This window comes from Suillus plorans, assembly GCF_016647745.1.
Source record: "Suillus plorans strain S12 chromosome Unknown HD556scaffold_120, whole genome shotgun sequence".
In the NCBI taxonomy this organism is placed as follows: Eukaryota; Fungi; Basidiomycota; class Agaricomycetes; order Boletales; family Suillaceae; genus Suillus; species Suillus plorans.
This window is the reverse complement of record NW_024537504.1, coordinates 34,130-61,075: the sequence shown is the minus strand read 5'-3', so window position 1 is coordinate 61,075 and position 26,946 is coordinate 34,130. Positions and strand designations below refer to the sequence as shown.

The following is a 26,946-nucleotide window of genomic DNA, read 5'->3' as shown; positions in this document are numbered from 1 at the left end:
TCGTGTGTAGATTAGGAATCATGGACGTCGCCTGGATACAATGTCTGAATTCCTGCAACATGGTCAGCCCGACGCCCGCGCATAACCGTTACACCAAAAGGTGAAATACTGAAAGCTTATGTTTCAGTATCAGCGACGGTATATGTACTGATTATGAGAACTCAGGTAAGCCAGCGTGCTTACAATTCCAGTGAAATACCAATCGATCGCTTCTACCACTTCTCGGTTTAATCAACCCACAACATTAGTATGGTACGTTTCCTGTACAAAGCAAAGCAAAGTCACATTGGTCAACAAAAGCTACTAAAAAAACATATAGCACAAGGTCCGTTAAATATCGTAGCACGCATTCGTCATCCAATGACTCTGAATCATAATCCAAGTCCTAATTGCCTAACGGTTTTGAATCATTCATTTCATCTTCATCAACAGATACCTCATCATCCGAAAAGTACTGATCCACAAATGCCATACGCAACGCCGTGCTCGGGCTGAACAACGTAAACTTCGACTTCCCCAAGTGGACCTTAACCACCGAGAACATATATCCTTTCGGTGGCGAGTCGCTTCGTTGGAGAATCTCGTCAGCGATCTCTGGCCATATGGGGTCATCCCCAGGAAACTGCTCAAGCTTGTGCACGGGGAGCACGTGGACCTCCGGCGGATACACAGTCATGTCTAGCATGAGCACAAGTTTATCTCTGAATGCAGGGAACTGCTGCTGTGCTTCACGAACGCGTGATTCTACATCTTTGGCCATTCCCGTGATTTCACTAGTTTCGAAGCCTGCAATGACTTGAAGACTCTTACGGATATCGCGTGAGCCCCACGGCCCTGTTGGCGATTCGAACGAGAAGTATGAGACGAGGACTGGAGGGACTCACCAACGGTGCACCTTAGAACTTGACACCACTTCTTGTGTCCATTGTGCCAAGCGGTCCTTTGGCATTTCTCCGAGCAATAGATAGATACCAAGCAGCCTGCGCACCGACACTTTTTGCTGGCAAACTTGGATGTGCACATTGGACACTGGCGCACATGTGAGCACCCACATGATGGAACTAGTGATGATTAGCGTACTCCTGGACCACTGCACCTGTATTCGTGGAAGTTTATAGGTTCTACACTGCGATGGTCCATAGCATCGATAGTAGATGTCAGGACGAGTTCGAGAGCAACCCCCAACCCTTTGTCGCGTATCTCTCGCTTTTCCATAGGAGCACTTTGCATGCGAAACCAGTGTCGGAAAATTGATTCAACGACCCTGTGATACATGAAGAATGTGGCGAGGAGAAAGAGTAACTCTATGTCACCCAAGCGGCCACGGGTTGGGTGATCGCGACGATTGGCGTGAGGCGGGCAAACAACCCCCTTCTCCAACGTTTGAATGAGGCCAGCATCGATTGCCTGGCATACACATGCCACCCCGTCATCTGCATCGCGAATAGCAGATGCAATGTACGCGTACCCTGACCACAGAACGTTCTGCCTACCCGCGAGTCCCAGCTGGGGATGAAAATCTAATTCTTTGTTTGCTTGCACCAAGATCTTGGGCAATATCTGAGCGATCGCATCCACCACCGTGCGAATTGAACCTTGGCGGATAAGTTGTGCGCGGCATGAAACGTCTTGGCGACTGATAACCTTGATAAACTCAAAGGAATAATGGAGACTAACAGTATAGAGATGAAGTTGTTTTATGCTCCGATCGCCTGTCGTCCACGATCGAGGTTCTTCTACAGCAGCAGCATCTCTGGTAATCCGACGGATGTATCTGAGAAGAGTGAAAACAACGGGCTTCACCCCTCCGGCAGCTTGTATATAACTCGATAACGGAAGAGTGATTTTGTCTGGATCTTCAGATTCAGATACGCAAACATGGTTTGTTAGCGCAAAGGACGCCCGGAGCATGGAAACAAGGCCGTCCGTTGTATTTCCAGGATCTCCTTGTAGTACATCTCCCTGAAGGTTTCCGATCAATATCCATAACTGCGCAACAAAGTGCTGCACAGAAATAGAAGAACGGAGCAAATGACGCCCTTCTTCCGATTGGGTGCAGATTAATGAGAGCGGAGTGATGCACAATTTTGCGGCATCAAACACATTGCAAAGATCAGGGCGCGGAGGAGTAACTGAGACATCGTAAGGAGGAGGGAGGCAATTTCTAGCGAAGAACCGCATCCACGGGTATACTTCGTCCCACTTCCTCACAATATACTTTGTCACGGGATCGTCCTCGCCCTCAGAAGTTGAAGGGGTAACCGTGGAGATTTTCACTAATCCCATGAGAGACCACTTTGCACGCATGATGGCAGGAATAGTCTTGGGATTGATGTAGTTTGGTACTTGAATTGAATCAAGCGTCGCGTGGAAGATGGGTGCCAAGCAACAATAACGGGAGGTATTAAGCATCGAAATATAATCAACCAGCCTTCCCAGATCTGCGGTGGATCCCTGTAGAGCCCTCTTTGCAGTGATCTTGAATGCATATTAGTCATGGAACGAATTGGTATGATAAGGGATCCAACTTGTGTTGCCACCGGCAGAGACTTCAACGCTTGTGTTTCGCCTGCACTGATCCGCAAACTTGATCCCACTGCAGCAAAGGACATGATGGATGGGTAGTACGGAATCTGATGGGTTTTAGTGAGGGACAGTTGGAAATTGATCGATATTTAGTATATAAGTCGAGCTTTGGGACAGTTATCATGCCATGGTCAACACCCCAATTACAAAAGCCTCATGTCTGTGTTCTGATGAGTGCACGTAATATCCATCGAGTGGCCTTACTGAAGCAAGCCGTTTCTTGAGCCATTAAAAACAAAAAGACGAGCTGCAGTATATCCGTACGTAGCTTGTAGATGGCTGGATATCATTATTGTCGTGGTGGTCATTCAGTGCGCTTGGTGACAGAGGAAGTTGAAGTATTATGTAATACTTAACTTGTCTTCTGAAACTTATCTGTTGGGAGCGTGCATGTATTGCACGTAATAAGAAACATCCATTCTTCCAAATCCAAGCAATCAAATCACCATATCAACACTTCAAATGAAACTCTAAACATGATTCTGCTCGACGAGCTCCACATTCATCAGGTACTCAGGGTGTCTCAACTGCTTGGGCCAGCTGAAGCGTGTACACGTTCCTGGAAAGTAATTGTACTCATGGCAATTCCTGCGTCAGTTAGCATGATACTCTCGAACGTCAAGGAAGAGGCATGGTTCCAATACAACTCACCGTGGTTACTTAGCAAATGTGCAACTTACGTCCTCTAGCAATGTCATCCACATTTGACATGGGTCTGATGGTCTGAACTTGAATGCCATAGCATTAAATTAAGAAGGAATGGCTGTCGTCCTTCTTGAATAGTAGTGTGGCTATGGGAGACTGACTATCATAAGCAGTACTTGACTAGCTATAACAACACATGCTGAAGGCCTACTCGGAGAAGCAGCGGACTTCGAAACAAACAAATGAGTGTGACACCGTACCTCCAAGTCGACCAATCCATTCCAGTTATTGCGATCGTACTTTCGAGCAACTTTTGAAGTGATGGTGAGCATACTCTACTATTTTCCAGCGATACACTAGCCTCATACTGGACACAGGACGGATCGATCAGTCAGGAAAGTGCCATGTCCGCTTTTTCGACTGCCATCATCGCGCGTAGTTGCTATCTGTTATTGGATTCAGGCCCAAAACCCTGCGCACCAGCCACTGACCTCCCTACTGAGATTCTGTTGAGAATCTTCCACCTGGTATACACGGAGAACAGATCCCTACAGCTGGAATCATTCCACTCCGAACACGTGTGCGAAGACTGGACACACGAGGAGCCCCTCTCCCCTGCATTGTTTCCTTTTGCTATCGCTGCAGTTTGTTCTCGTTGGTGTGATGTTGCGGCGACTGTTCCCGAGTTTTGGACTCGGATGACAGTTATGGTGGACAAAAATCCTACCGATATCTCTGCCATCCGAGCATGCCTGCGGTGGTCACGTTCGCTTCCGCTTGATATCACAGTCACGCGCAGCATCATTGATCACAACACTCCTGATGAGGTCGAGTGTCAGCACGCCCAGAATGTCAGGGCGTTGCTACGGCCTCACTTGGATCACATCCGTCGTCTACACATCTCAGTGTTGCACAGCACCACACTTCCTTTCTTGTTCACCGACCTGGATGGACCTGCGAAATTGTTGCAGAGACTTAAGCTGGCGAGCGCTATCGACGATGGAGGTTCCACACAAATACACCCTTCCCGTGGACCCCTCGTTACACCAGTCTTAGATACACTTGACATCAGCGGTCGCTGCCTCCAGGATGGCTCACTGAAAAGACCAGCCCAAACCGCTCTCATGTCAAAAATCACATCTGTTAACATTTCACGTTACCATCCTTCCAGTGCAAACGTAGAGGGGCTCTCCTTGTGGCAGACGCTCTGAACCCTCAGCCAGCTTCCCATACTCGATGATCTCACTCTCTGTGATGTTCACTTTGATACAAACCAAAAAAAATTAGCAGGGTCTACATTTTCACTCAGCCGTTTACAAACTCTCGCGTTCGAGAAACTGGATAACAGCCATGTTCTCAAGGTTGTTTTTGCAGTCCTCATCGGAGTTCGTCTCTCGTCCACGATAATCACAGACTGTAAAGTCAACACTCTTGGTCGCATCGGCTTTACCGACTACCTCACGTTCGAGAACATGGACATACCCAAAAATTTCATCAACATGCTCCACCATTGGAATGGGAGCAGTCTCACCCTTGACAACTGTGATGGTGTTGATGATAGGTTTTTTGACGTCATGAGTAGGCCTTTCAAGAGCACCTCTGAGGAAGAATGTTATATCGTGCCCAGGATGATGAAGTTGCGATTGCTGAATTGTGATCGCTTCACTGCTCCAGCGTTGAAGAGATTCATCCAAGCACGGATACGTGCTGCGAGTGCTCTGCAATGGGGTTTCCTGAATCCGCTGGCAACCGAGTCTGATGAAGAAGATATGCTCATGATGAACACGAAGGCAATAGGCTGGCTGGATGTCAGAGGTCGTGGGCCTGTAATCACGAAGGCAGATGCAGTGTGGTTATCGGAACACGTCGGCATGTTTAGCTGGGACGCTTTGCAGCCAGATGGGAAGAGGTATGTGGTGGAGTATGATTTGAAAAAGGTGGTGGTCAAGTAGCATTTCTCTGGGTTATGCTAGCAGTTGGAATGTTTTCTTTTGCCATCGTTCTTGATATTTCGCCTTTGTTAGCTGCACACTCGAATGTTTTTGCATATTACACAGACACGGTGAGATTCTGTATCATCCAGGGTCTGCTGGACTCTACAAAGTTATCAAAATCTATTATTCTCTGAACCACAAACCTATTGAACACCTCTGGATCCTCCCAAACCTGACCAACTCTTACTGGACCAAACCGTGGTTCGGTTCAAGGTTCAGAATCGGATTGCGGCAATCTTAGGTACTTGGGTGTGAACAACCTGTCACTCTTTCGGTCTATGTGGTCAATACGATTCGAGCATTTGCTGAACAGAAATTGCTAGCGGTCAGCCACTGAAGTCACTTAGATGTGACTACCTTACTGAATCCTACTGAATCCCGTTGGATTCCTAGTACTCAACGTTACCCCAAACATACTTTTCTGAGGCAATCAAGAATGGCGAATACCCGGTGAGCGTTCTCATCATGAAGTTCAACTATCAATACTGTTATATTGACCAAGGTCCAAACTTTCTTGCAAACTTCTCGGTTTGTTGGTGTATTTGAAATCATCTCATACCACCCCTAGTAGTTCAAGCCCTCGAATCAATGCACTACTCAAGATGACTAATCAGTCGATGGGGATAAGTTACTCTTCTGAACTCAATGTCTTACTTCGAAGTCCGAGAAGTTGTGGTAACTTGTGATTACTCGTGCAAAGTTAGGACCCAGGGAACTGATCATGAAGAACCTCGGACAATCACAAACGGATAAGCCGGCGTCTGTATCTCATGATCATTGGCCTAGGCCTTTACCACAGTGAAGGGATGATTTGGCTTTTTTTAACATATCTTGCTTGTAAATCTCTGGAGTTTTTACCTTCTGTCAAAGTTTGATTTGGGGAAGACCTGTGCCATACTTTTCCAAACTTGTGTTCGCCCCTGGGCCTAGGCCTGAAGGCCAGAGTGATTTTCCCTCCACCACAGGGTGATAAAAAATGTGGGTGTCACAATCCTGGGCGCTAAATATATTCTATTGAGGCATAAGTACTCGCGCTTGTTTCTGTGACTCATCAATAGTGCTTGCGACGAAAGAACAAAAAGCTTGGATGAAAGACAACAGCACAATGATTCATGCTAAAGTCATCATATTCCTTGCAGTAACCTAGTACATAGCATCAACCAGTTACACCATAGTCGGGCGTATGAATCCTCCGTGATGATGCGAAGATTAGGTATCCAGCACACCGTAAGCTCAGTCGAACGTGATGCAAGTCGCATGTCCCCCTTTGTGCATATAGACAAAAGCTGCCAGAATTCCAATCCTCTAAAAATAGTCTACACAAGTCCATGCACATTGTGATCACATGAGCAAAGTTCGTCCACAGTGAGCACGATGAGATGCCCTCTTGGCACAATAACGTGGGTGCGTGAACGGTTCAACCACGAATGTGTAGTCTGCTTATTGGTGGTAATTTTAAGTGACATGCCCCTTGCAACTGCAGGGTTGTTGCACCGGGAGTACAATGGATCAGGACCTCGCTCTTTGATGCAAAAGGGTGAAAGACACAACAAAAGCGGGTGAGGAATGGTAATGAAGGGTCAAGAATCTTCAATAAGCGTGTTACGAACGTTGTTGTGGAGGTTATGCGGTAATCAGTAAGGTTGATGAGATGCTGGGAACTTGTTAAAAATGTGTACTGCATGCGACTGGCACCAGTGGACATGGAATGGGGTAAAACGTCAGCACATCAACTTGGTGGCATTGTGGCTCAACATCAGATTTGACAAGTTAAAAAAAATCGCAATGAGCTGCGATGCAACATTGGAGGATATCCGCAAGGCTGTGCGCTAATGCACACGAACATTATATGAGAGAATCCATCGAATCAGCGAACTCAGCGAGTAAGAAAAAAGTCAAACAACGGACCTGGATGGCAAGCTGGAGTCGCTAATTCATAGCCCGGATCCTAACTCGGAATTGCAGACCCATGGCTGATTTCGAAAAGGCCCATCGATGATAGCAGAGTTAGAACAATTTGCAAATTTGCAAGTGTACATACGATATTTAAAAAGAAGCCTCGCAACTATCCAACCTCCATGAGAAAATCATCACACAGCTCCGAGAAAATAGGGCTGCACAACTAGTGGTGCGTCTGCTATGACCGTGTGGAAACATTTCAGGGCAACACCGTTCTTTATCTTGCACTGGTAGAAGGCGCAACTTCATTCCCAATGAACATGAAACATAAAAATGGGATTAGTGCATCTTATGTTACTGGTCCAGGCCCTCTGTTAGACTGAAATTATGTAAAGGAAAGGGCACCATAGCGGCCTTGCAGGTCCAGGGAATGACATTTGGATTTCTATTTTTTCCGTGTTTGCTTGAGGGAGTGTTTGTTGTATTGCATAGTGAGCCCATTGCCAACATATGTAGCTCGTCGTAAAATTTATGTTAAGGCAAGGTACTCGCATTTGCCTGACTCGAAAAGACCCACCAATGATAGTAGAGTTAGAACAGTTGATCACACAGAAATCTGCACATAGCGTACACACCTGCAGCGTAGATCTCGAATCTCCTGAAAAAAAATTGCAGGGAGCCGGAGTTCACATGTCACCGGGCGGATGATTGTCTAGAGAGTTATTCAGAAAAGCATGCGGTGTTATGTTCCCATGTACCTGGAATGTAACGAGCAAGGTACCTGTAAGAATATCAGCTTCATGTATGTGTTTAGCGTCTGGTGAAGTAGTATAAAACCTACAGTGAAACGTACAGTGTACACGCCACTTCTGCTACATCCAGAATCATTCTAGCACCAAGTTCACTCACCAGTGTTCAACACCAACAACCTCTTGTAAAATGGCACAGCTCATTCCTATCGTCAACCCCACTTGGGTGTTTGAAGATCGCACACAGACGATCTACGCAGCTGCAGATATTCCCAATAGCGAGCTGATGGTGACCTCTTCTGAGGACAGGAAGGTCCGTCTTTGGGACTTGAAGACAGGTCAAGTATTGAAGCAGTTGGCGGGGCACACCGGTGATGTGATGGGATTGGCGGTATCAAGAGATGGGGAATTGATAGCGACTGGTGACGAGAACGGCGAACTCATCGCCTGGCAGGCGAAAACTGGGGAGTCTCTCGCCAAAGTTTCCAAAGCCCACAGCAGTGCGGTCCGTTCCCTGGACTTTTCACCCGATGGTGCATTCGTCATTACCGCGTCAACGGCACGCAACGACCAAACAGTCAAGGTTTGGAACACCCACAATTGGGAGTCAGAAGGATATTTCGCCTGCGGTAATACTGTCCGCTGCGTTCGGTATGCGCGGTCCAGCGTACATACGTTTGCAGTGGCAACAGATCAAGACATCCAAATTTACACCGACGGCAAACTCCAAATGACGTTGAATCACAGTCGCGGTACTCGATCACTCGCCTGGTCTCCTGATGCCAAGCGCCTTCTTTCGGGAGGAGATGATGGAGATTCCAATATAAGGGAGTGGGATACATCGAGCTGGACGCAGGTCGGTGAACCATGGACGGGTCACATGTACAAAATCAACACCATCGCCGTTCATTCTGCTGGCATGCATGCAGTTTCCGCCTCTAGCGACAACTCTGTTTGTCTCTGGCAGCTCTCCGATAAACAAACCGTTGCCATCTTCCAGCACACTTCTTCTGTCATTTGCGCAGCCTTCTCCGCGTATGGCGCACACATCCTTAGTGGAGGTCATGATAAGAAAGTCTCGGTATGGGCAGCACCCGTGGGTACTTTGCCAGTACTAGAAACTCCCGACTTTTACTTGAAGGAAGTCGTGACAATGGTAATTTCTCGCTGATTAGTAAACCTTCACCATCTCATTTACGTCTTTTGATCAAAAAGGTTCCAGGCTCTGAATATGTAGTTCAAGAGTCTACTGTCACTCAAGGAAGCCCCACTTCCACCTCTCAATTGCAGCAATTGTCTTCGACAACTTTCCAGTTGCAGCCACTTTCAATTGTCGTACCGCCTCTCCCCACGGTCGAGATTACCAAGGTCCAACAGTCTCTTGAGAACGGGCAGTTATCTGAATCTGTCCGCACTGAACAATCTCAAATTTCCCATGCCGAACAGTCTCTTTTCAACTCCCAGCAATCTCTGTCCAGTGCAGCAACATCTGTTACAGGGTCTGGACAGTCTGTTCTAAGTGGCGGGCAGGTATGATTTCATCCTTTGCTTCTATGGCATCATTCAAAGCCTTTTTTTCACGCAGACACTCGTAGTATCTGAGTCAGTGACTGCAAGCTCGGAATCCAGTTCTCAGCAGTCAGTTTCGACGACTGCAAGCTCGGAATCCAGTTCTCAGCAATCGTCTTTGACGACTGTCCGCTCGCAGTCCGTTTTGCAAGCCGAACCGCCTATCACCGAACAATATCAAATTTCCAAGGTCGATCAGCCTCTGTCTAGTGCAGCAACATATGTTACAGGGTCTGGACAGTCTGTTCTAAGTGGCGGACAGGTATGATTCCATCCTTTGCTTGTATTGCGTTATTCAAAGCTTCTTCATTTTTCACGCAGACACTCGTAGTATCTGAGTCGGTGACTCGAAGTCCCTATTCCACATCTGTGCAGCCTGTTTTGACGACTGCAGACTCCAATCTCAGGCTTCAGCAGTCAGTTTTGACGACCGCAAGCTCTGAATCCAGTTCTCAGCAACCGACTTTGACGACTGTCCGCTCGCAGGCCGAAACGCCTATCACCACGGTTGAACAGACTATTTTACGGGCTGGGCAGCCTGTTTCAAAGGTTGAACAATATCAAATTTCTAAGGCCGATCAGTCTCTGTCTAGTGCAGCAACTGTTACAGGGTCTGAACAGTCTGTTCTAAGTGCCAGCGGACAGGTATGATGTCATCCCTTACTTGTACAGCGTCACTCAAAGCTTTTTCACACAGACACTTGTAACATCTAATCCAGTGACCGGAGGCATCTATTCCAAGTCTCTGCAGCCTGTTTTGACGACTGGAACCTTTGATCCCAACCTTCAGCAGTCAGTTTTGACGACCGCAAGCTCCGATCCCAGGTCTCAGCAATCGTCTGTGACGACTGTCCAGTTGCAGCCTGTTTTGCAGGCCGAACAGCCTATCACCATGGTTGAACAATATCAAATTTCCAAGGTCGATCAGCCTCTGTCCAGTGCAGCAACATATGCTACAACTGAACAGTCTGTTCTAAGTGGCGGACAGGTATGATTTCATCCCTTACTTGCACAGCGTCACTCAAAGCTTTTTCATGCAGACACTTATGACATCTAATCCGGTGACTGGAGGCATCTATTCCAAGTCTCTGCAGCCTGTTTTGATGACTGGAAGCTTGGATCCCAGCCTCCAGCAGTCAGTTTTGACGACCTCAAGCTCCGATCCCAGGTCTCAGCAATTGTCTTTGACAACTGTCCACTCGCAGCCTGTTCTGGAGGCCGAGCAGCCTATCATCAAGGTCGACCAGTCTGCCTTCAAGGAGGAATACATGTCCAACAAGGTAGATGTTTCCAAGATGGAGCGGGTTGTTTTAAGGGTATGATTTCATTCTTTACTTGTAAGGTGTCGCTCGAGCTTTTTTACCCAGAAAACATTTGACATCGCCACGGCTGAGTTCCTTGCTATCACCAAGACCACCTGTGCTGCATCAATCGCAGGGTATTTGGCTACCGCTGAAAGGATCCTCACTCAAGAGATTGCTGCTGACACCAAGAACTTTGCCTCCTATGCCAACCGCTCTTTCATTCTGTCATGCAAACTCAACTGGGACAATGCACTTCGGGATGCAACCAGGGTAACAACGAGTCATCATGCCCTAACTAAAACCTGCTGACTTCGATATTCTCATAGTCCCTTGTCATAAGGACATCATTGGCCGGTTATATCGCCAAGGGTATCGCTCTCTGCGGAAAGCAGCGCCTCAATGACGCAAGGACAGCCTTTGACTTGGGATTCACGTTTACTCAGGGAAACACAGATGCTACTGTCTTCCTTTACTTGATCAAGGCACGTTGTTTGTTCGTCTTGCATACTCTGTGCCTCATCATATTCCAGGCTATTGCGCTCTTCAATGCCAATAGACACGACGAGGCCATGCTTTGTGTGAATCAGCTGGCTTCTACCGATTCCATTGCTTGTAGTGTCTTTATGGTAAGTCTCCTGTTCGCAATCACGCTTGTGCTCATCCGCTGACTGATGGATCTGTGCTTCGCGCATCAGGCGAGTCTGCGACTCCAACTAGGAATTATTGCCTTCAATGGTGCACGTCATGATGAGGTGGTCGAGCACTTCAGTGTCGCTGTCAAGGGTAGCACTTTCTTGGCTAAATCCCTCATTCGAGCCCCTTCAGTGACAAATTCCGTATTATACGGGCCACCCGACCTACATAATATCCCGTATGAGACGGGCCAGCGGATTATGGGCCCATGTTGTGTATATTCTCGATGATGACAGATGGGCCGGGACACATATTATTTCCAATGGAGACGGGTGGGCCCATGTATGCCAATGATATATATATCCTTGATGTTGACGGATGGGCCGGGGGAATATGATCATTCATGGAGATGGGTGGGCCCATCAGGGTAATATGTAGAGTAGGATATTATAGACAGCTGGGCTGAAGAGAGATGTAAGGCAAATATTGTTATATAGACGGGCGGGCCGACGGGGGTGTATTACATATATGGGTGGGCTGAGGTAGGGGAATATTACATAGATGGGTGGGCTGACGCGGGGTGTATTACATATACAGGTGGGCCGACATAAAAAGTATTACATATACGGGTGGGCCGACGAAAGGGATATCAAATAGACGGGTGGGCCGAGGGTGTGATAAAATATTTATTACATAGACAGGTGGGCCGAGGTGGGGTATAATTATATAGACGGGTGGGCCAACATAGGATGTATTACATAGACGGGTGGGCCGACGTGGGGGATAATACATAGATGGGTGGGCTGATGTGGGGGAATTGTACATAGATGGGTACATATATGGGTGAGCCTAGATATGTATAAATGTCAAATTTTCAGTGCAAAACCCCAAACCGAGATTTACCAACCCCCGAACCCCGAAATTGTGGACTGCCGGGTCTCGGGTTTCGGGGTTCGGGGGTCCCAGAACTCGGAACTCAGTATGTGAGACAACAAAAATATATTTCAAACACGGGTAAGTCAATGTGTTTGTCAATCAACTTGATTGTAAATTATATTTTATTGATCTCCCCAAATTTCCCAAGTTCTGAGTTCCGAGCTCCGGGACCCCCGAACCCCGAAACCCGGCAGTCCACAATTTCGGGGTTCGGGAGTTGGTAAAATGTGTATGGATAGATGAAAGGTTGATTTAAACATTTTTGAAAGATGTCCCATATGAAATGTTAAGTCCCGAGTTTTGAACTCCGGGTTTCGGGACTCCGGGTTTCGGGACTTCGGGCTTCAGGACTCGGCACTCCAGAAACCCGGAAATCGAAACTTGGGACTTGACATTTCATATGGGATATCTTTCAAAAATGTTTAAATTAACCTTTCATCTATCCATACACATTTTACCAACTCCCGAACCCCGAAATTGTGGACTGCCGGGTGTCGGGTTTTGGGGTTCAGGGGTCCCGGAGCTCGGAACTCGGAACTTGGGAAATTTGGGGAGATCAATAAAATATAATTTACAATCAAGTTGATTGACAAACACATTGACTTACCCGTGTTTGAAATATATTTTTGTTGTCTCACATACCGAGTTCCGAGTTCCGGGACCCCCGAACCCCGAAACCCGGGACCCGGCAGTCCACAATTTCAGGGTTCGGGGGTTGGTAAAATGTTTATGGATATATGAAAGGTTGATTCAAACATGTTTGAAAGATGTCTTTCATCTCAAAAATCGAGTCCCGAGTTCCGGGTAAGACATCTTTCAAACATGTTTGAATCAACCTTTTGTATATCCATAGACATTTTACCACCCCCAAACCCCGAAATTGTGGACTGCCGGGTCTCGGGTTTCGGGGTTTGGGGGTCCCGGAACTCGGGACTCAATATGTGAGACAACACAGATATCTTTCAAAAGTTTGTAAATCAAATTTATTGTAGATCAAATTTTATTGATCTCCCCAAATTTCCCAAGTCCTGAGCGCCGACCCCCGACCCCCGAGACCCGGCAGTCCACAATTTCGGGGTTCGGGGGTCCCGGAACTCGGGACTCAATATGTGAGACAACACAGATATCTTTCAAAAGTTTGTAAATCAATTTGTTTGTAAATCAAATTTATTGTAGATCACCCCCGAACCCCGAAATTGTGGACTGCCGGGTCTCGGGGTTCGGGGTTCGGGGGTCCCGGAACTCAGGACTCGATATGTGAGACGACATATCTTTCAAAAGTTTGTAAATCAATTTGTTTGTAAATCAAATTTATTGTAGATCAAATTTTATTGATCTCCCCAAATTTCCCAAGTCCCGAGCACCGACCCCCAACCCCCGAGACCCGGCAGTCCACAATTTCGGGGTTCGGGAGTTGGTAAAATGTTTATGGATATATGAAAGGTTGATTCAAACATGTTTGAAAAATGTCTTTCATCTCAAAAATCGAGTCCCGAGTTCCAAATTAGTGCCGAAGCTTGAAACTTGAAATCAGTGGAAAATGAAATCTCGCAACAATGTACACATGAAGATGTTTTATTTCCTTTGACAATTCACCGAGTGTCTTGTACTAACCTGACAACACAGTCCCGGCTTCAGGCTTCAGGGCTCGGTACACGACACTCGGGGAATTGTGAAATTTCTATTTCCTTGGACATTTCACTGAGTTCCGAGGTCCGGGCGCCGAATTCCGAGTTCCGAGCGCCGAGTTCCGAGCTCCGAGTGCCGAGTGCCGAAGCTCAAAACTTGAAATCAGTGGAAAACGAAATCTTGCAACAATGTACACATGAAAATGTTTTATTTCCTTTGACAATTCACTGAGTGTCTTGTACTAACTCAGGGAATTGTGAAATTTCTATTTCCTTAGACATTTCACTGAGTTCTGAGTTCCGAGCGCCGAGTTCCGAGTTCCGAGTGCCGGATGCTGAGTGCTGAAGCTTGGAACTTGAAATCAGTGGAAAACAAAATCTCGTGACAATGTACACATGAAAATGTTTCATTTCCTTTGACAATTCACCGAGTGTCTTGTACTAACCTGACAACACAGTCCGGGCTTCAGGCTTTGGGTTTCGGGGCTCGGTACATGACACTCGGGGAATTGTTTATGGAAATGAAACATGTTCATGTGTACATTGTTGCGAGATTTCATTTTCCACCGATTTCAAGTTTCAAGCTTCGGCACTCAGCCACTGGTCGGTAGTCAATATAGGCAAATGGTAATGAAAAATGAAAGTTGTTATTACGCTTAACTTCCTTACCGAAGGTTGTAGTCCGAGTCTAGGGGAGTGTATTGGTAGTCTTTTCTTGTCCATCAGTTATCATTTAACCGAGATATAAGCTAAAGAAATCTGAAACATCGGCAATAATGAAAAATGAAAGTTATTATTATGTTTAAGTTCCTGAACAAAAGTTGTAGTCCGAGCCAAGGTGAGTGTATTGGTAGTTTTTTCTTGTCAATTGGTTATCTCGTTACTCAGTACTCGGTACAAGGGAATCAGTACTTGGTATTTGGTTCTGATACTTGATACCCGAGAATCAGTAGTGGGGTACTCGGTACTCGGTTCTGATACTTGGTACCCGAGAATCAGTAGTCAGGTACTCAGTACTTGGTTCTAATTCTCGGTACCTGTGAATCAATAGTTGGGTACTCCAGCCAATAGTCCCGAGTCCCGAGTACTGATACTTGGTATTCAGTAGTCAGGTTTGGAACTTGGGTCTTGGTTTGGTTATCATTTGACTGAGATATTGGTAGGCAATATTGGCACTCGGAGCTCGAATACTGACTATCAACTATCAAGTGTCGGGACTTGGTAATCGGTAGTTGAGACTTGGTGCTTGAATGGATATTGCATATATACATAAAAATACAAAATATGTTCCTATGTGTTCATTTCTAGGTGAATAGTATCTCAATCATCTATTCAACAATAGAAACAATGTATCAGGAGCTCAGGACCATAGGGTAATCCTTTATTGTATAGTGTACCTCCCCCTCTTCTGGTGGTTCACCTGCTGGGGTTTTTTCCCTGTAGGACTGGACCTCAAGGACTGTAGGGAGTCTATTCCTGAGCATATTCGGAGTAGATATATCATATAACCAGCCCAGGACACACAGGATCCTTTTCCAGGAACAAAGCATAGACAATTGCACTTGTGATATTTTTTCACGATTTTCAGTATCTTGCCCTTGCATCCATGATCCAACCTTTTAATATATAATGAGCATAGCTTATATTCTTGCTTCTTATGACCAAGATCAGCTCACAATAGGCTGGAGTTTGTGAGCTAGTGTGTATACTTGCCATTTCGCCTGATAAGGGGCCCATGCCTTCAAAACATTGAATCTTCATAATCAGAAACCTGGGGTACATTTCAAATATCTTAAGTATCATAGACATAAATTTACAGACAAATCAACCAAGAATTGAGTACTGAGGAAGTGAAATGGGTAAGAAATTGAGTGTGGGAAACTTCAAAGACCCAAAGCATCGAAAATGGTTAGTTGAGCAGTGGTAGGACTTTAATGCTGGGTCAACTCATATTTTCACTATATCCCTTCTACCCACCCCCTACCCTCAGGGCAGTAGGCAGTATGGGTTCCTTGGGTAGTTTACGATCTATCCTACATATTTGTAATGATATTTTTGGCCTGAATCATATATAAATGTGACTTTGTATAAAAGATGTCTATTGTCACTCTCCACACATATGTCATTTTGCCTATCATTACATCAATCCTTCATGAATCTTTCTAAGCTTTTAAGCTATTATAATGGATGTATATGGGTGTTATTCCAGGTCTCTGATCACATCACAGGCTTGTTATGTTGGATATCTCGACATAATGTGCAAGTCTCGCTATTAATATTCATTCTTTTATCTTTAGACTCACTTACTGCACACATGTATTTCATTTGTCATTATTGATGTTTCGGATTTCTTTAGCTTATATCTCGGTCACATGGTAACCAATGGACGAGAAAAGACTACAAATAAACTCACCTAGACTCGGACTACAACCTTCATTAAGCTGACTACTGATTCCCAGGTACCGAGTATCAAAACCAAATACTGAGTACCAATTACCATGTACCGAGTACTGCGTAATGAGTAACAAGATAACCAATTGACAAGAAAAGACTATCACTACACTCACCTGGACTTGGACTACAACCTTCGGTAAGGAAGTTAAGCATAATAACAACTTTCATTTTTTCATTATTGCTGATGTTTTGCCGAATGACAAGGAAAGACTACCAAGACACTCACCTTGACGTGGACTACAACTGTCATTTTTCATTATCATTTGCCTATATTGACTACTGAGTCTCGAGTACCGACCACTGACCACCAATCACTGAGTACCGAGTACCGAGTGCTGACAAATACAATTCCCAAGTTATTTGAACCCTACACCAATGGATAATACATACAAATACAATTTGTGTCCATTTGAAGTACCGGGTTTCAGGTTTCGACACTCGACACTTGGTGATTTGTGCAATGAGTGAAAAATGGACATGTTGTGTACATGATTTTGGGTTTCAGGCTTCGGGTTTCGGCCCTCGGCACTCGGAACTCGATGATCTGTGTAATGTAAATGAACAATGAACATGTTGCACACCAGGTTTCGAGTTTTGGGTTTCAGCACTTGAAACTCAGTGATTTGTGCAACAAGTGAAAAATGGAAATGTTATATACATATTTTCGGGTCTCGGGCTTCGGGTTTCGGCACTTGGCACTTGGCACTTGGTTATTTGTGTGATATAAATGAAAAATCAACATGTTGCACACTGGGTTTCAAGTTTCACGCTTTGGCACTCGAAACTCGGTGATTTGTGCAGTGAGTGAAAAATGGACATGTTGTGTACATATTTTCGGGTCTCGGGCTTCGGGTCTCAGCCCTCGGCACTCGGAACTCGATGATTTGTGTGATATAAATGAAAAATCAACATGTTGCACACTGGGTTTTAAGTTTCACGCTTTGGCAGAACTCGAAGCTGTTGATTTAGATATCACCCGAAACCCGAACACCTGAATGTCAAATTTTCAGTGCCGAACCCCGAACCCCAAGTGCCGGTGCCGGGTGCCAAGTCCCGAAGCCCGGAACTCAGGATTTGACATTTGAGACGAATGAAAATTTTCAGACATGTTTGAATTAACCTACATATATCTATAAACATTTCACTAACCCCCGAACCCCGAAAGATATTTTTGTTGTCTTACATACCGAGTTCCGAGTTCCAGGACCCCCGAACCCCGAAACCCGGCAGTCCACAATTTCGGGGTTCGGGGGTTGGTAAAATGTGTATGGATATATGAAAGGTTGATTTAAAACCCCGAAATTGTGGACTGTGTGCAGTGAGCAAAAAATGGACATGTTGTGCACATATTTTCGGGGTTCGGGGTTCGGGTTTCGGCCCTCGGCCCTCGGAACTCAATGACTTGTGTAATATAATTGAAAAATGGACATGTTGCACACCCGGTTTTGAGTTTTGGGTTTTGGCACTTGAAACTCGGTGATTTGTGCAACAAGTGAAAAATGGACATGTTGCATACATATTTTCGGGGTTCGGGGTTCGGGTCTCGGCCCTCGGCACTCGGAACTCGATGATTTGTGTGATATAAATGAAAAATCAACATGTTGCACACTGGGTTTCAAGTTTCACGCTTTGGCACTCGAAACTCGGTGATTTGTGCAGTGAGTGAAAAATGGACATGTTGTGTACATATTTTCGGGTCTCGGGCTTCGGGTTTCGGCACTCGGCACTCGGAACTCGATGATCTGTGTAATGTAAATGAACAATGAACATATTGCACACCCGGTTTTGAGTTTCGGGTTTCGGCACTTGAAACTCAGTGATTTGTGCAACAAGTGAAAAATGGAAATGTTGCATACATATTTTCGGGTCTCGGGCTTCGGGTTTCGGCACTTGGCACTTGGCACTTGGTTATTTGTGTGATATAAATGAAAAATCAACATGTTGCACACTGGGTTTCAAGTTTCATGCTTTGGCACTCGAAACTCAGTGATTTGTGCAGTGAGTGAAAAATGGACATGTTGCGCACATATTTTCGGGGTCCGGGGTTTGGATTTCGTCCCTCGGAACTCGGAACTCGATGACTTGTGTAATATAATTGAACAATGGACATGATGCACACTGGGTTTCGAGTTTCGGGTTTCGGCACTCGAAACTCGGTGATATGTGCAATGAGTAAGAAATGGACATGTTCCATACATATTTTCGGGTTTCGGCGCTCAACACTCGGAACTCGATGATCTGTGTAATGTAAATGAACAATCGATGTGTTGCACACTGGGTTTTGAGTTTTGGGTTTCAGCACTCGAAACTCGGTGATTTGTGCAGTGAGTGAAAAATGGACATGTTGAACAATGGGTTTCAGGGTCTCGGGTTTGAAAAATAGCATAATAACAACTTTCATGTTTTCATTATCATTTGCCTATATTGACTACCGAGTCCGATAAGGGACCCCTTGGATGATCCATTGCTCAATGAAATACTACCTGATTGGAAGTGTGCTGGTTATCAGATATTCATTTGTCGACTCCCGGGTCCTGGAACTCAGAAGTCGGTACGGTTGACCCAAATTTGGGTGGTCGGAACTTGGTGTCTCGTAGGGCAACACAAGCTTTGCACCCCGGATTCCAAATTCTGCAAGACAACCTGTGCACCATCAAAGGCCATGTCAGGAGATCACCTGCTGCTCCGGGAACTCGGTAACTTTGATTTATTACCTCCTCTGATTTGGTTGATGTACAACTACCTCAGCTCCATCATGTCTACAATTATGATACACATGGGCCCACCCATCTATATTTTATACCACCCTCGGCCCACCCATCTAATACAACATCCCATACAACACCCTCGGCCCACCCGTCTAATTAATATGCGTCTGGGCCTACCCGTCTAATACAATATTTTATAATACCCTCAGCCCACCCGTCTAATTTAATATGTTTCTGGGCCCACCCGTGAATGTGATAACAAGTACCTACCCATCTATCTCATACACATCTACCTTAATACACCCATCTGCATAATATCCAACTACCTCGGCCCACCCGTCTACCTAATATTCATATACATCGGCCCACTCATCTACTCTATATATTCCCTGCATGGGCCCACCCGCCTCCATCGGGAATAATTTGCCTCCCGGCCCATCCGTCATAGTCGAGGATATTTTTATCATGGGCCCATGGTCCGCTGGCCCGTATCATACGGGATATTATGCATGTCCGTTCCCTCGTATTATACGGAGATAGGTCACTGTAATATGTGCTCATTCCTTCTGCCTTCAAGGCTTTCACTGTGGTGCGTTAAATATGATGTCACCAAAAAACTCGCTGATCCTCAACTGCGCCTTTTTGCAGCTCTTCGGATGGGACATCGTGGCATTGTGGCCAGCCTCCAACAAGAGACTGATCCGTGCGCTCCTTAGGGCTGGCAGGCTCGGAGAAGCTTTCGAATCATACCGTTTCGCAGTGGACGCGAGTGCTGATATTACGAAGACCAACTTACGTTCTTGGGCCTTGAGTGAGTCTTTTCAATGATGCCCACCCATGCTACAGTGCTCAACCTTTTTTTCACTTAGCTCTCTCGTTGTGATAAATGGCGTAGTATGCCTTCCCCGTGGACTGTTACATGTTTATATATCAAAACACGAGTCACTTCTATGGTTTTACTCTTTGGATTATGCATGCCTGTTGCTTTTATCGCTATGCTAACTTATTATAGAATGCAGACCAATGATTCTGCGATGCTTCTTCCCTTTATGCCACCGACAGTGTGATTATTCGTTAAAGTCCTGCGACAATTTGTGTTTGACATGTACCTTCTTGAATCTATTCCCGTTCAACATCTGAACACTAGGATCGTCGACTGAAAAATTCTTTTAGACTTGCTGGTTGTTCAAAGGTCTATGATTACATGAGGAATGAGTTGTATGTCCACCGTTGTCTCATTCTCTCCATCCGATGTTACTCTCCGGAATGCACGATACACTAGCATCTCTTGGATTCCTTGCTGAGTAGTTATTTGCGCCAGGTACTCTCGCGATTTAGCCTTCACTTGTGTTCGCCTTTCAGAAACCCACCAATTTCTGGATAATGATATCAGTGACAAGTATTAGCAGCCGAACGGAATACCAGATTTGAAGACTTGGGTTGCGATGTGCTAGAAATAGACACTCAACGATCGACTGTCGTGACCTTGTCGCCCCCCGAACCAGAATAGTACGACCCTTTGACAGGATGTGTCTACGATATATCATATTTAACTTGATATGCTTAACGCCGCATGAAGCGTGGAATATCTTAATGCTTTATATCAGTCAAAGGATGCAACCAATGACAACGCACCTCCTCTCAGATCGTTAATCTAATTCAAATCTTATCTCAGCGCTCGACCGGTCGGCTTGATCATAGCTAGTCAATATTCTGTCGTTCAACTACTCACAAGCGCCATCTAATGGAAGCGACACATCAGGCTATCCCCCATCCCAGCCTACTTCGTTTCGATCTGTTTTGATGCAGCTCTGCAGACAGGAGCAGACTTCGCTATCACTGCCAGGAGTCTGCATCAATAGTACTGGTGCTGAAAGAAAATATCTGAGGTCGCTGGCACGTTTAGCATCCTGTTTTCAGTCGAAACAGGCCTGCAGGGGTGTATTGTCCCTGCGAGTCTCTGGATTTGTTCGACCGGCAGAAATGGCTCTGCCAGGCAGATCTTAGTGACTCATCGGTGCTAAGAGCTGTCGAGACAAGTCCCAACGTTCAACCCTAGTGAAAATCGGACAAGACACCCTAGTACAGAAACAGATTTGTAAGTTTCGTGTAGTCAGTACACTCATATCGATGGAAATACATGTTATGCAAATACATGCCAAACAATCTGTGCACGATTTGAGCAGTACGTACTCAATGCTGCGCGGATTTCAACTTCGACATTTCAATGGGTCACCTTTCCAGCAAACATCAAGCTCCCCACCCAGAAGACCATTGCACCACCAAAAGCTGCATTCCAGACAATGGGGCCGACTTCCCCAGTGGTGTTGTCAACACGTGGCGTGGACCGGAGAAAAGCAGCGCAAGGAAAGGAGGTGCACAAAGATAGATGGATCTGAGTGCGTGGATGACAGTCATGACAGCGAATATTGATTATGAGGAGTCAAACACAGGTGCGGGGGAAAGAGAGCTGAACTGAGTGAGTGTGCCACACGTCTTCCATCCCTCATGACCGATGCAAAGCAGGACGACGTAGACCGAAGAAAAATCCACAGCAGTTCACTCCTTTATACACAAAGTCTTCCGCTTCGCCAGTTGAGCCTCGTGCCTGCATTTGGATTGGTTGTACTTGAGATGCTTGCGCTCCTGCTGGTTGACCTGATTGCATTGAACTATCGGCCTGGTTGCTGTTCGTACGTTGCATAGCTGCGGCCGCTTCAGCATCAGACTCGGGGACAATACTGATTCTCTGCAATGTGTTTTAATGGGAGGAAAGAGAACAGGCGAGCCACCCACGTTTTCATCTTGAGCAAGAGGTACATCGACAGTGCGCGTGGAATGTGCTCTAGAAAACAACTTGAAGTTGAAATTCCAGTGTCGGGACTGTCGTTCGATTGGTCGAGATGCATTTGCAGGTCGTGTACCAAAATGTATGGAACTGAGCAAACGACGCCAACGAATAAAGGACAATGGGCTTGCGGGAGGAGCTGCATGACGAGACACGTGGTCTGATTCGTCGCCAAAGAAATCATTGCCCTGTATCTTGGTGTCAGGCAAGAAAGGTCAGGAACAAGAAAGTACACTGACATATCTTGCCAGCCCTGTTTTTTTAGCCTGCTGATTAGACACAATATGGAGGTCAAAGGCCTAACGAGACATGAGAAAAGGTGGGGTTGCTCACGATTGGTGGGTGCACAACTCTGGGTTGAGTTGGACGTTGCTGATAAAAAGTGAGATGGAGCGTGAAAGAGAAGCAGAGAAGACTTGCCTTGAGCTTTGCATTCCCATCATCTGCGCCCTAGATAGCCAAAATCGTTAGGAAGGAAAATTGGACAACAAAGCACATACGTACCACAACGTTTTTGAGCGCAGCCTCCAGGTTCCATACATAGATTTTTTTATCTAGTCCAGTACTGGCAATGTATTTTCCATCACGGGACATGACAACAACCAAGAGTTCGTCATCGTGCAAGAGTGGATATCCGACTGTCTCATTGGTCTCGAGATCCCAGATGCGAATGGAGCAGTCACTTGATCCACTAACAATATAGTGTTCATTGGGAGTAAGACAGAGGGATTGGACGGTGTTGGTGTGACCCCGAAAAACGACAAGTTCCTGTCCATCAATCGCCCGCCATTTTCGGATGGTGTCATCGCCTGACCTGGAGAATATGTGTGCACCATCCTTGGACCAACACAATGACATCACCACATCGTCGTGTCCCTTCATCTCGATAAGCAGCTTTCCTTCCTTCGACCATATGCATATCGGACCGGTTCCGCCGCTCATGAATTTGCCACCTTGTGGAGAGTATTTGACGGTTTCAACCCATCTGTGACTGGCTTCTATGGGTGGTGCTATTTGTCGACCAGTGTTCGGGTTCCAGCGTCGTATGGTGCCATCTCGTGACCCACTTGCTATCTCCAGCGAATTGCGAGACCAATCGAGGCACACCACTTCATCATCATGCCCCTCCCACGGGTCACCGATCATTCTACCCTCTTTTATATTCCACAGCCGCAGTCTGCTATCCGCGCTTCCACAAATGACCATTGTTTCATCTGGGGATACTACCATCAAACCTATCCCTCCCCCATCACTATTCAAAGGTTTTCCAACTGGCTCTCCATCTCTTTTCCATTGACAAATTGAACTATCCTCAGACGTGCTCATTATATTGCCACTGGTACCCAAGTAGGCAAGGCTCCATATGCATTTGATGTGACCCTCGATGATGCACTCCGGCATAAAGCTTCCTGCTGGACGTTCTGGCTTTGGTTTCTTCCACGACGTGGTCTGAGTATTGTGGTTGACGAAGTAGGACCGACCGAGTGGTGAGATGTGCCATTCGCATCCAGGAACAACGATATATCCAGGATAATCTATGTTCAACAGTGAGTTCGTCCCTCATTATCGCAATTTCATCGATTTTCATTCCTCACCTAGTCGCACTCCTGGCAAAGGTTGGTTCCACGAGCTAATCACGAGCGTGTTATCTTCATATAGTGTTGCACGATCTGAGGATGTCTTATACTGTTGCCACATAGGAGGAAGCGCTTCGTTCCCACCTGTTTCTAATTGAGTAAACTGGTGGTTATCCAGGTGGCTGCTCACCTTCCCAAAGTGCGTCCTGGCGGTGCTGTGCACCATATGGTGGTGGATCTTTCTCGCTCGTCTGGTATTTTGGTGAGTGCAATAGCGCTTCTCCCCGTTTCGTTGATGTGCTTGACTCGGCTTTTTGTGTCATGACCTTGATCAATATAGGATATCACGTTGTACAGGCAGACTAGACAGAGAAACACTGCGCAAACTTAGCAATCGAGGGAAGGGAGAGATACAGGTGGAAGGTGATAAAGAGACCTGCTTTTCGGGTCAGTTTTGCATGCTGTAGTTGCAGGCGTCTTGCTGACACCGCATGTCAATGGGCACAGGGAAAATGCTGCGGTATTTGCCGCGACGGTTCCAAATTTACGTTAAGCAGCAAATTGACTTACGACACTTGCTTGTTGCTTGCCACATACTCTGGACTCTGCATCGCTGCCTTGAAGGGCTTCACATGATTAATATAAAGTCACTTGGTTATTGTTATCTTAAACTGTGTTACTGAAGATTGATCTATAGTGTGTTCCAACTTCCGAGTCCCAGATTTCAAACTTGTGCATTCTGGTTTCTGAAATGATACCCAAACACAAATCCACCACTGAAGTTAGTGTTGCCGCGGCTTTGGCTTCGAGCCCGGCTGCAGCCAAAATTAAAATGTGGCTGTCCAAGCCATTACAAATGCACAGCTTACATACTCAAGGGCTCGGCTCAGCCAATTTAGCCATGGCTGGCAGGTCAAGCCAGCTGGCAGCCGTTATATTTATAAAAAAAATCAATAGATTTGTTGGGGACAGTCCACCACGAAGCTCTCAAATATGCATCCTGGCACCCAGTCACAGTAGGTTTAAGAACGAGGACTGGCCATTGGTTCTGCCATTCAATGGTCTGCTCGGCCACAACTGACACACACGACTCTTTTTGTTTGCAACAGATACACTCAGACAGTGTCAACAGATCGGAAGTCAACACTTGAACAACAGCGGATTCACTCACTCAATACTTCGGGCATAGACTTCGTGATGAGAGTGGCACGCAGTTCGAGAAAATGGCAGGAAATGGCAGCAATGAAGTTGGGCTTGGTGCAAAGGTTTCAGATGTGACAGAAAGCACTGTGTACGCATGACAGAGACAGATGACATGAATGCAAGCTGACATAATGTTTCCCACAGTATTTTTTTCAGCGCTGTCAGGAAGGTGATCAATAATTTTGTTGCCTGTTGTACTCACCTAGCGGGAGGATTTGAGAAGCCATGATGGTACAGTTTGTGGTGGCGCAAAGCAAGATGGGCGAGACATGTTGGCATCAGCATTCAGATCAATGTTGTAAATTTCATGTATCGCATAACAGACATCATTGGGTAGTACAGGTTACCAATAATAAGCATTATCAGCTACTACACTGAATCATTTTCTCGTGCTCTGACATATATTGTTGTCATAAAGGAATTTGCGTCCATTAGACGCATTACATGTAACATACCGCACAAGCGTAAAGGGTAAGGAGAGATCACAGGTTGCAAACAGAATGGGGAGTTGAGCGATAATGGTTGGTGCAAGATATAAGTGACAGTAGCACACAGTGGAAGAGATAGGCGAATCAACAAGATCAACAGTTTACTGCTGACCGAAACTAAAGCCTCCTTGAGGAGCAGTAACATCCTGGAAATGCGCAGATAATTAGTACATGAAAAAGGACAATATCAGCGAACTCACAGCAAATGTACCAGTAGCATCAAGGCTAGGTGCGCTAATTGCTGCATCCACTTCCTCCTCATCTGGGAAGTACTTGTCCATGATATTGAACACATTCTTATATATCTCTAGGTTGTCGTGTGATTGGAGGTTGTGGATGGTGATCATACCGCCCACCTCTTCGACATATAGAGCATATTGGTTGACAGATCTGGGACCTCCAGCCTGTTTATCCGTCTCGCCGACCTTCAGAATGTTATCGAGACCATCAAGGGCAACTTAAATGATCTTGTTATCCATCATAGTGAGCAGGTCACAGAGTGGCTTGATACAACCTTGCAAGATGAGATAGCGGATCTGCGCTGGTTTGTGAAGACCGCCAGATGTTGCATTTGAAATTGCCCAGCAGGCCTCCTTCTGCGTTTTGAAGTCGGCATTGGAAAGGATGTTGATGAGTGGAGGAATAATGTTGGCATCAATGACTGCCTGAATTTGGGGAGGTGACCCAGTGGTGATGTTGGAGATCATCCAGCACACTTCTTTCCTGATACCCTCTTTTGGGGAAGATAGCAGCTAAAGAAGAGCAGGTAAAGCCCCAGATGCGATAATGACCTGAGTCTGAAGATCATCTCCAGTAACAATGTTGCCAATTGAACAAAGAGCGGGCATTTGCACGGAGGTTGAACTGTGCATGAGTAGATCAACAAGGCACTGACATACAGCTGACTCGATAACTGCTTGGATCTTGTAAATATAATCGATTTGTTGGAGACTCAACACGTCAAAGTAGAGAGGTGCCGGATGTTGGTTGTGCAGTTAGAAAGATGTTTTCGAGAATCACAAGGAAAAACGAGTCAACAATTAAAGCTAGTCTAGAAAAACAGAGCGAGGAGGAGCAAGACACTAGGACAAGTATGGGTAGTAGTAGACGAGAAGCAAACATGAGCAAGAATCGAGTGAAAAGTATGATCATACAACAGCAGGAACATCCGGAACATCATCACATTCTTGCTCTGCAATGATTCTGAGAAGGGCCTCGTATTCAGGAGTCTCGGGAGTGAAAGAGGTCAAAAGATCACTGGAGCCAAATGTCGAAGAATCACATATTACAGTGACCTATCTCCATATAATACGAGGGAATGGACATGCATAATATCCCGTATGATACGGGCCAGCGGACCATGGGCCCATGATAAAAATATCCTCGACTATGACGGATGGGCCGGGAGGGAAATTATTCCCGATGGAGGCGGGTGGGCCCATGCAGGGAATATATAGAGTAGATGAGTGGGCCGATGTATATGAATATTAGGTAGACGGGTGGGCCGAGGTAGTTGGATATTATGCAGATGGGTGTATTAAGGTAGATGTGTATGAGATAGATGGGTAGGTACTTGTTATCACATTCACGGGTGGGCCCAGACACATATTAAATTAGACGGGTGGGCCAAGGGTATTATAAAATATTGTATTAGACGGGTAGGCCCAGACGCATATTAATTAGATGGGTGGGCCGAGGGTGTTGTATGGGATGTTGTATTAGATG

The 26,946-nt window shown here is 45.9% G+C and overlaps 4 protein-coding genes across 4 annotated transcripts; 2 read left to right on the top strand and 2 right to left on the bottom strand.

Moving 5' to 3' along the window:
- Nucleotides 1–385: 385 nt before the first annotated feature.
- On the bottom strand, nt 386–2,612 carry HD556DRAFT_1460885 (uncharacterized protein; the record flags this gene model as incomplete). Its single annotated transcript, XM_041308234.1, has 4 exons — nt 386–834; nt 885–1,029; nt 1,081–2,478; nt 2,529–2,612. 4 exons carry the CDS (start codon nt 2,610–2,612, stop codon nt 386–388), a joined length of 2,076 nt encoding a protein of 691 aa, XP_041152551.1.
- Nucleotides 2,613–3,635: 1,023 nt separating this feature from the next.
- On the top strand, nt 3,636–5,183 carry HD556DRAFT_1451091 (uncharacterized protein; the record flags this gene model as incomplete). Its single annotated transcript, XM_041307876.1, has 2 exons — nt 3,636–4,409; nt 4,455–5,183. The coding sequence occupies 2 exons, from the start codon at nt 3,636–3,638 to the stop codon at nt 5,181–5,183; spliced, it is 1,503 nt and encodes a 500-aa protein (XP_041152550.1).
- A 2,717-nt stretch (nt 5,184–7,900) lies between these two features.
- HD556DRAFT_1460881 (uncharacterized protein) lies at nt 7,901–12,043 on the top strand. The gene is made up of 9 exons (XM_041308233.1): nt 7,901–9,029; nt 9,089–9,403; nt 9,459–9,704; nt 9,764–10,087; nt 10,140–10,430; nt 10,483–10,758; nt 10,810–11,016; nt 11,073–11,372; nt 11,442–12,043. The coding sequence occupies exons 1-9, from the start codon at nt 8,064–8,066 to the stop codon at nt 11,667–11,669; spliced, it is 3,153 nt and encodes a 1,050-aa protein (XP_041152549.1). The 5' UTR covers nt 7,901–8,063; the 3' UTR covers nt 11,670–12,043.
- Nucleotides 12,044–25,322: 13,279 nt separating this feature from the next.
- Nucleotides 25,323–26,093, bottom strand: HD556DRAFT_1314553 (armadillo-type protein; the record flags this gene model as incomplete). The annotated part of the gene is made up of 4 exons (XM_041300949.1): nt 25,323–25,367; nt 25,422–25,678; nt 25,736–25,973; nt 26,013–26,093. The coding sequence occupies 4 exons, from the start codon at nt 26,091–26,093 to the stop codon at nt 25,323–25,325; spliced, it is 621 nt and encodes a 206-aa protein (XP_041152548.1).
- Between the last annotated feature and the right edge of the window lie 853 nt (nt 26,094–26,946).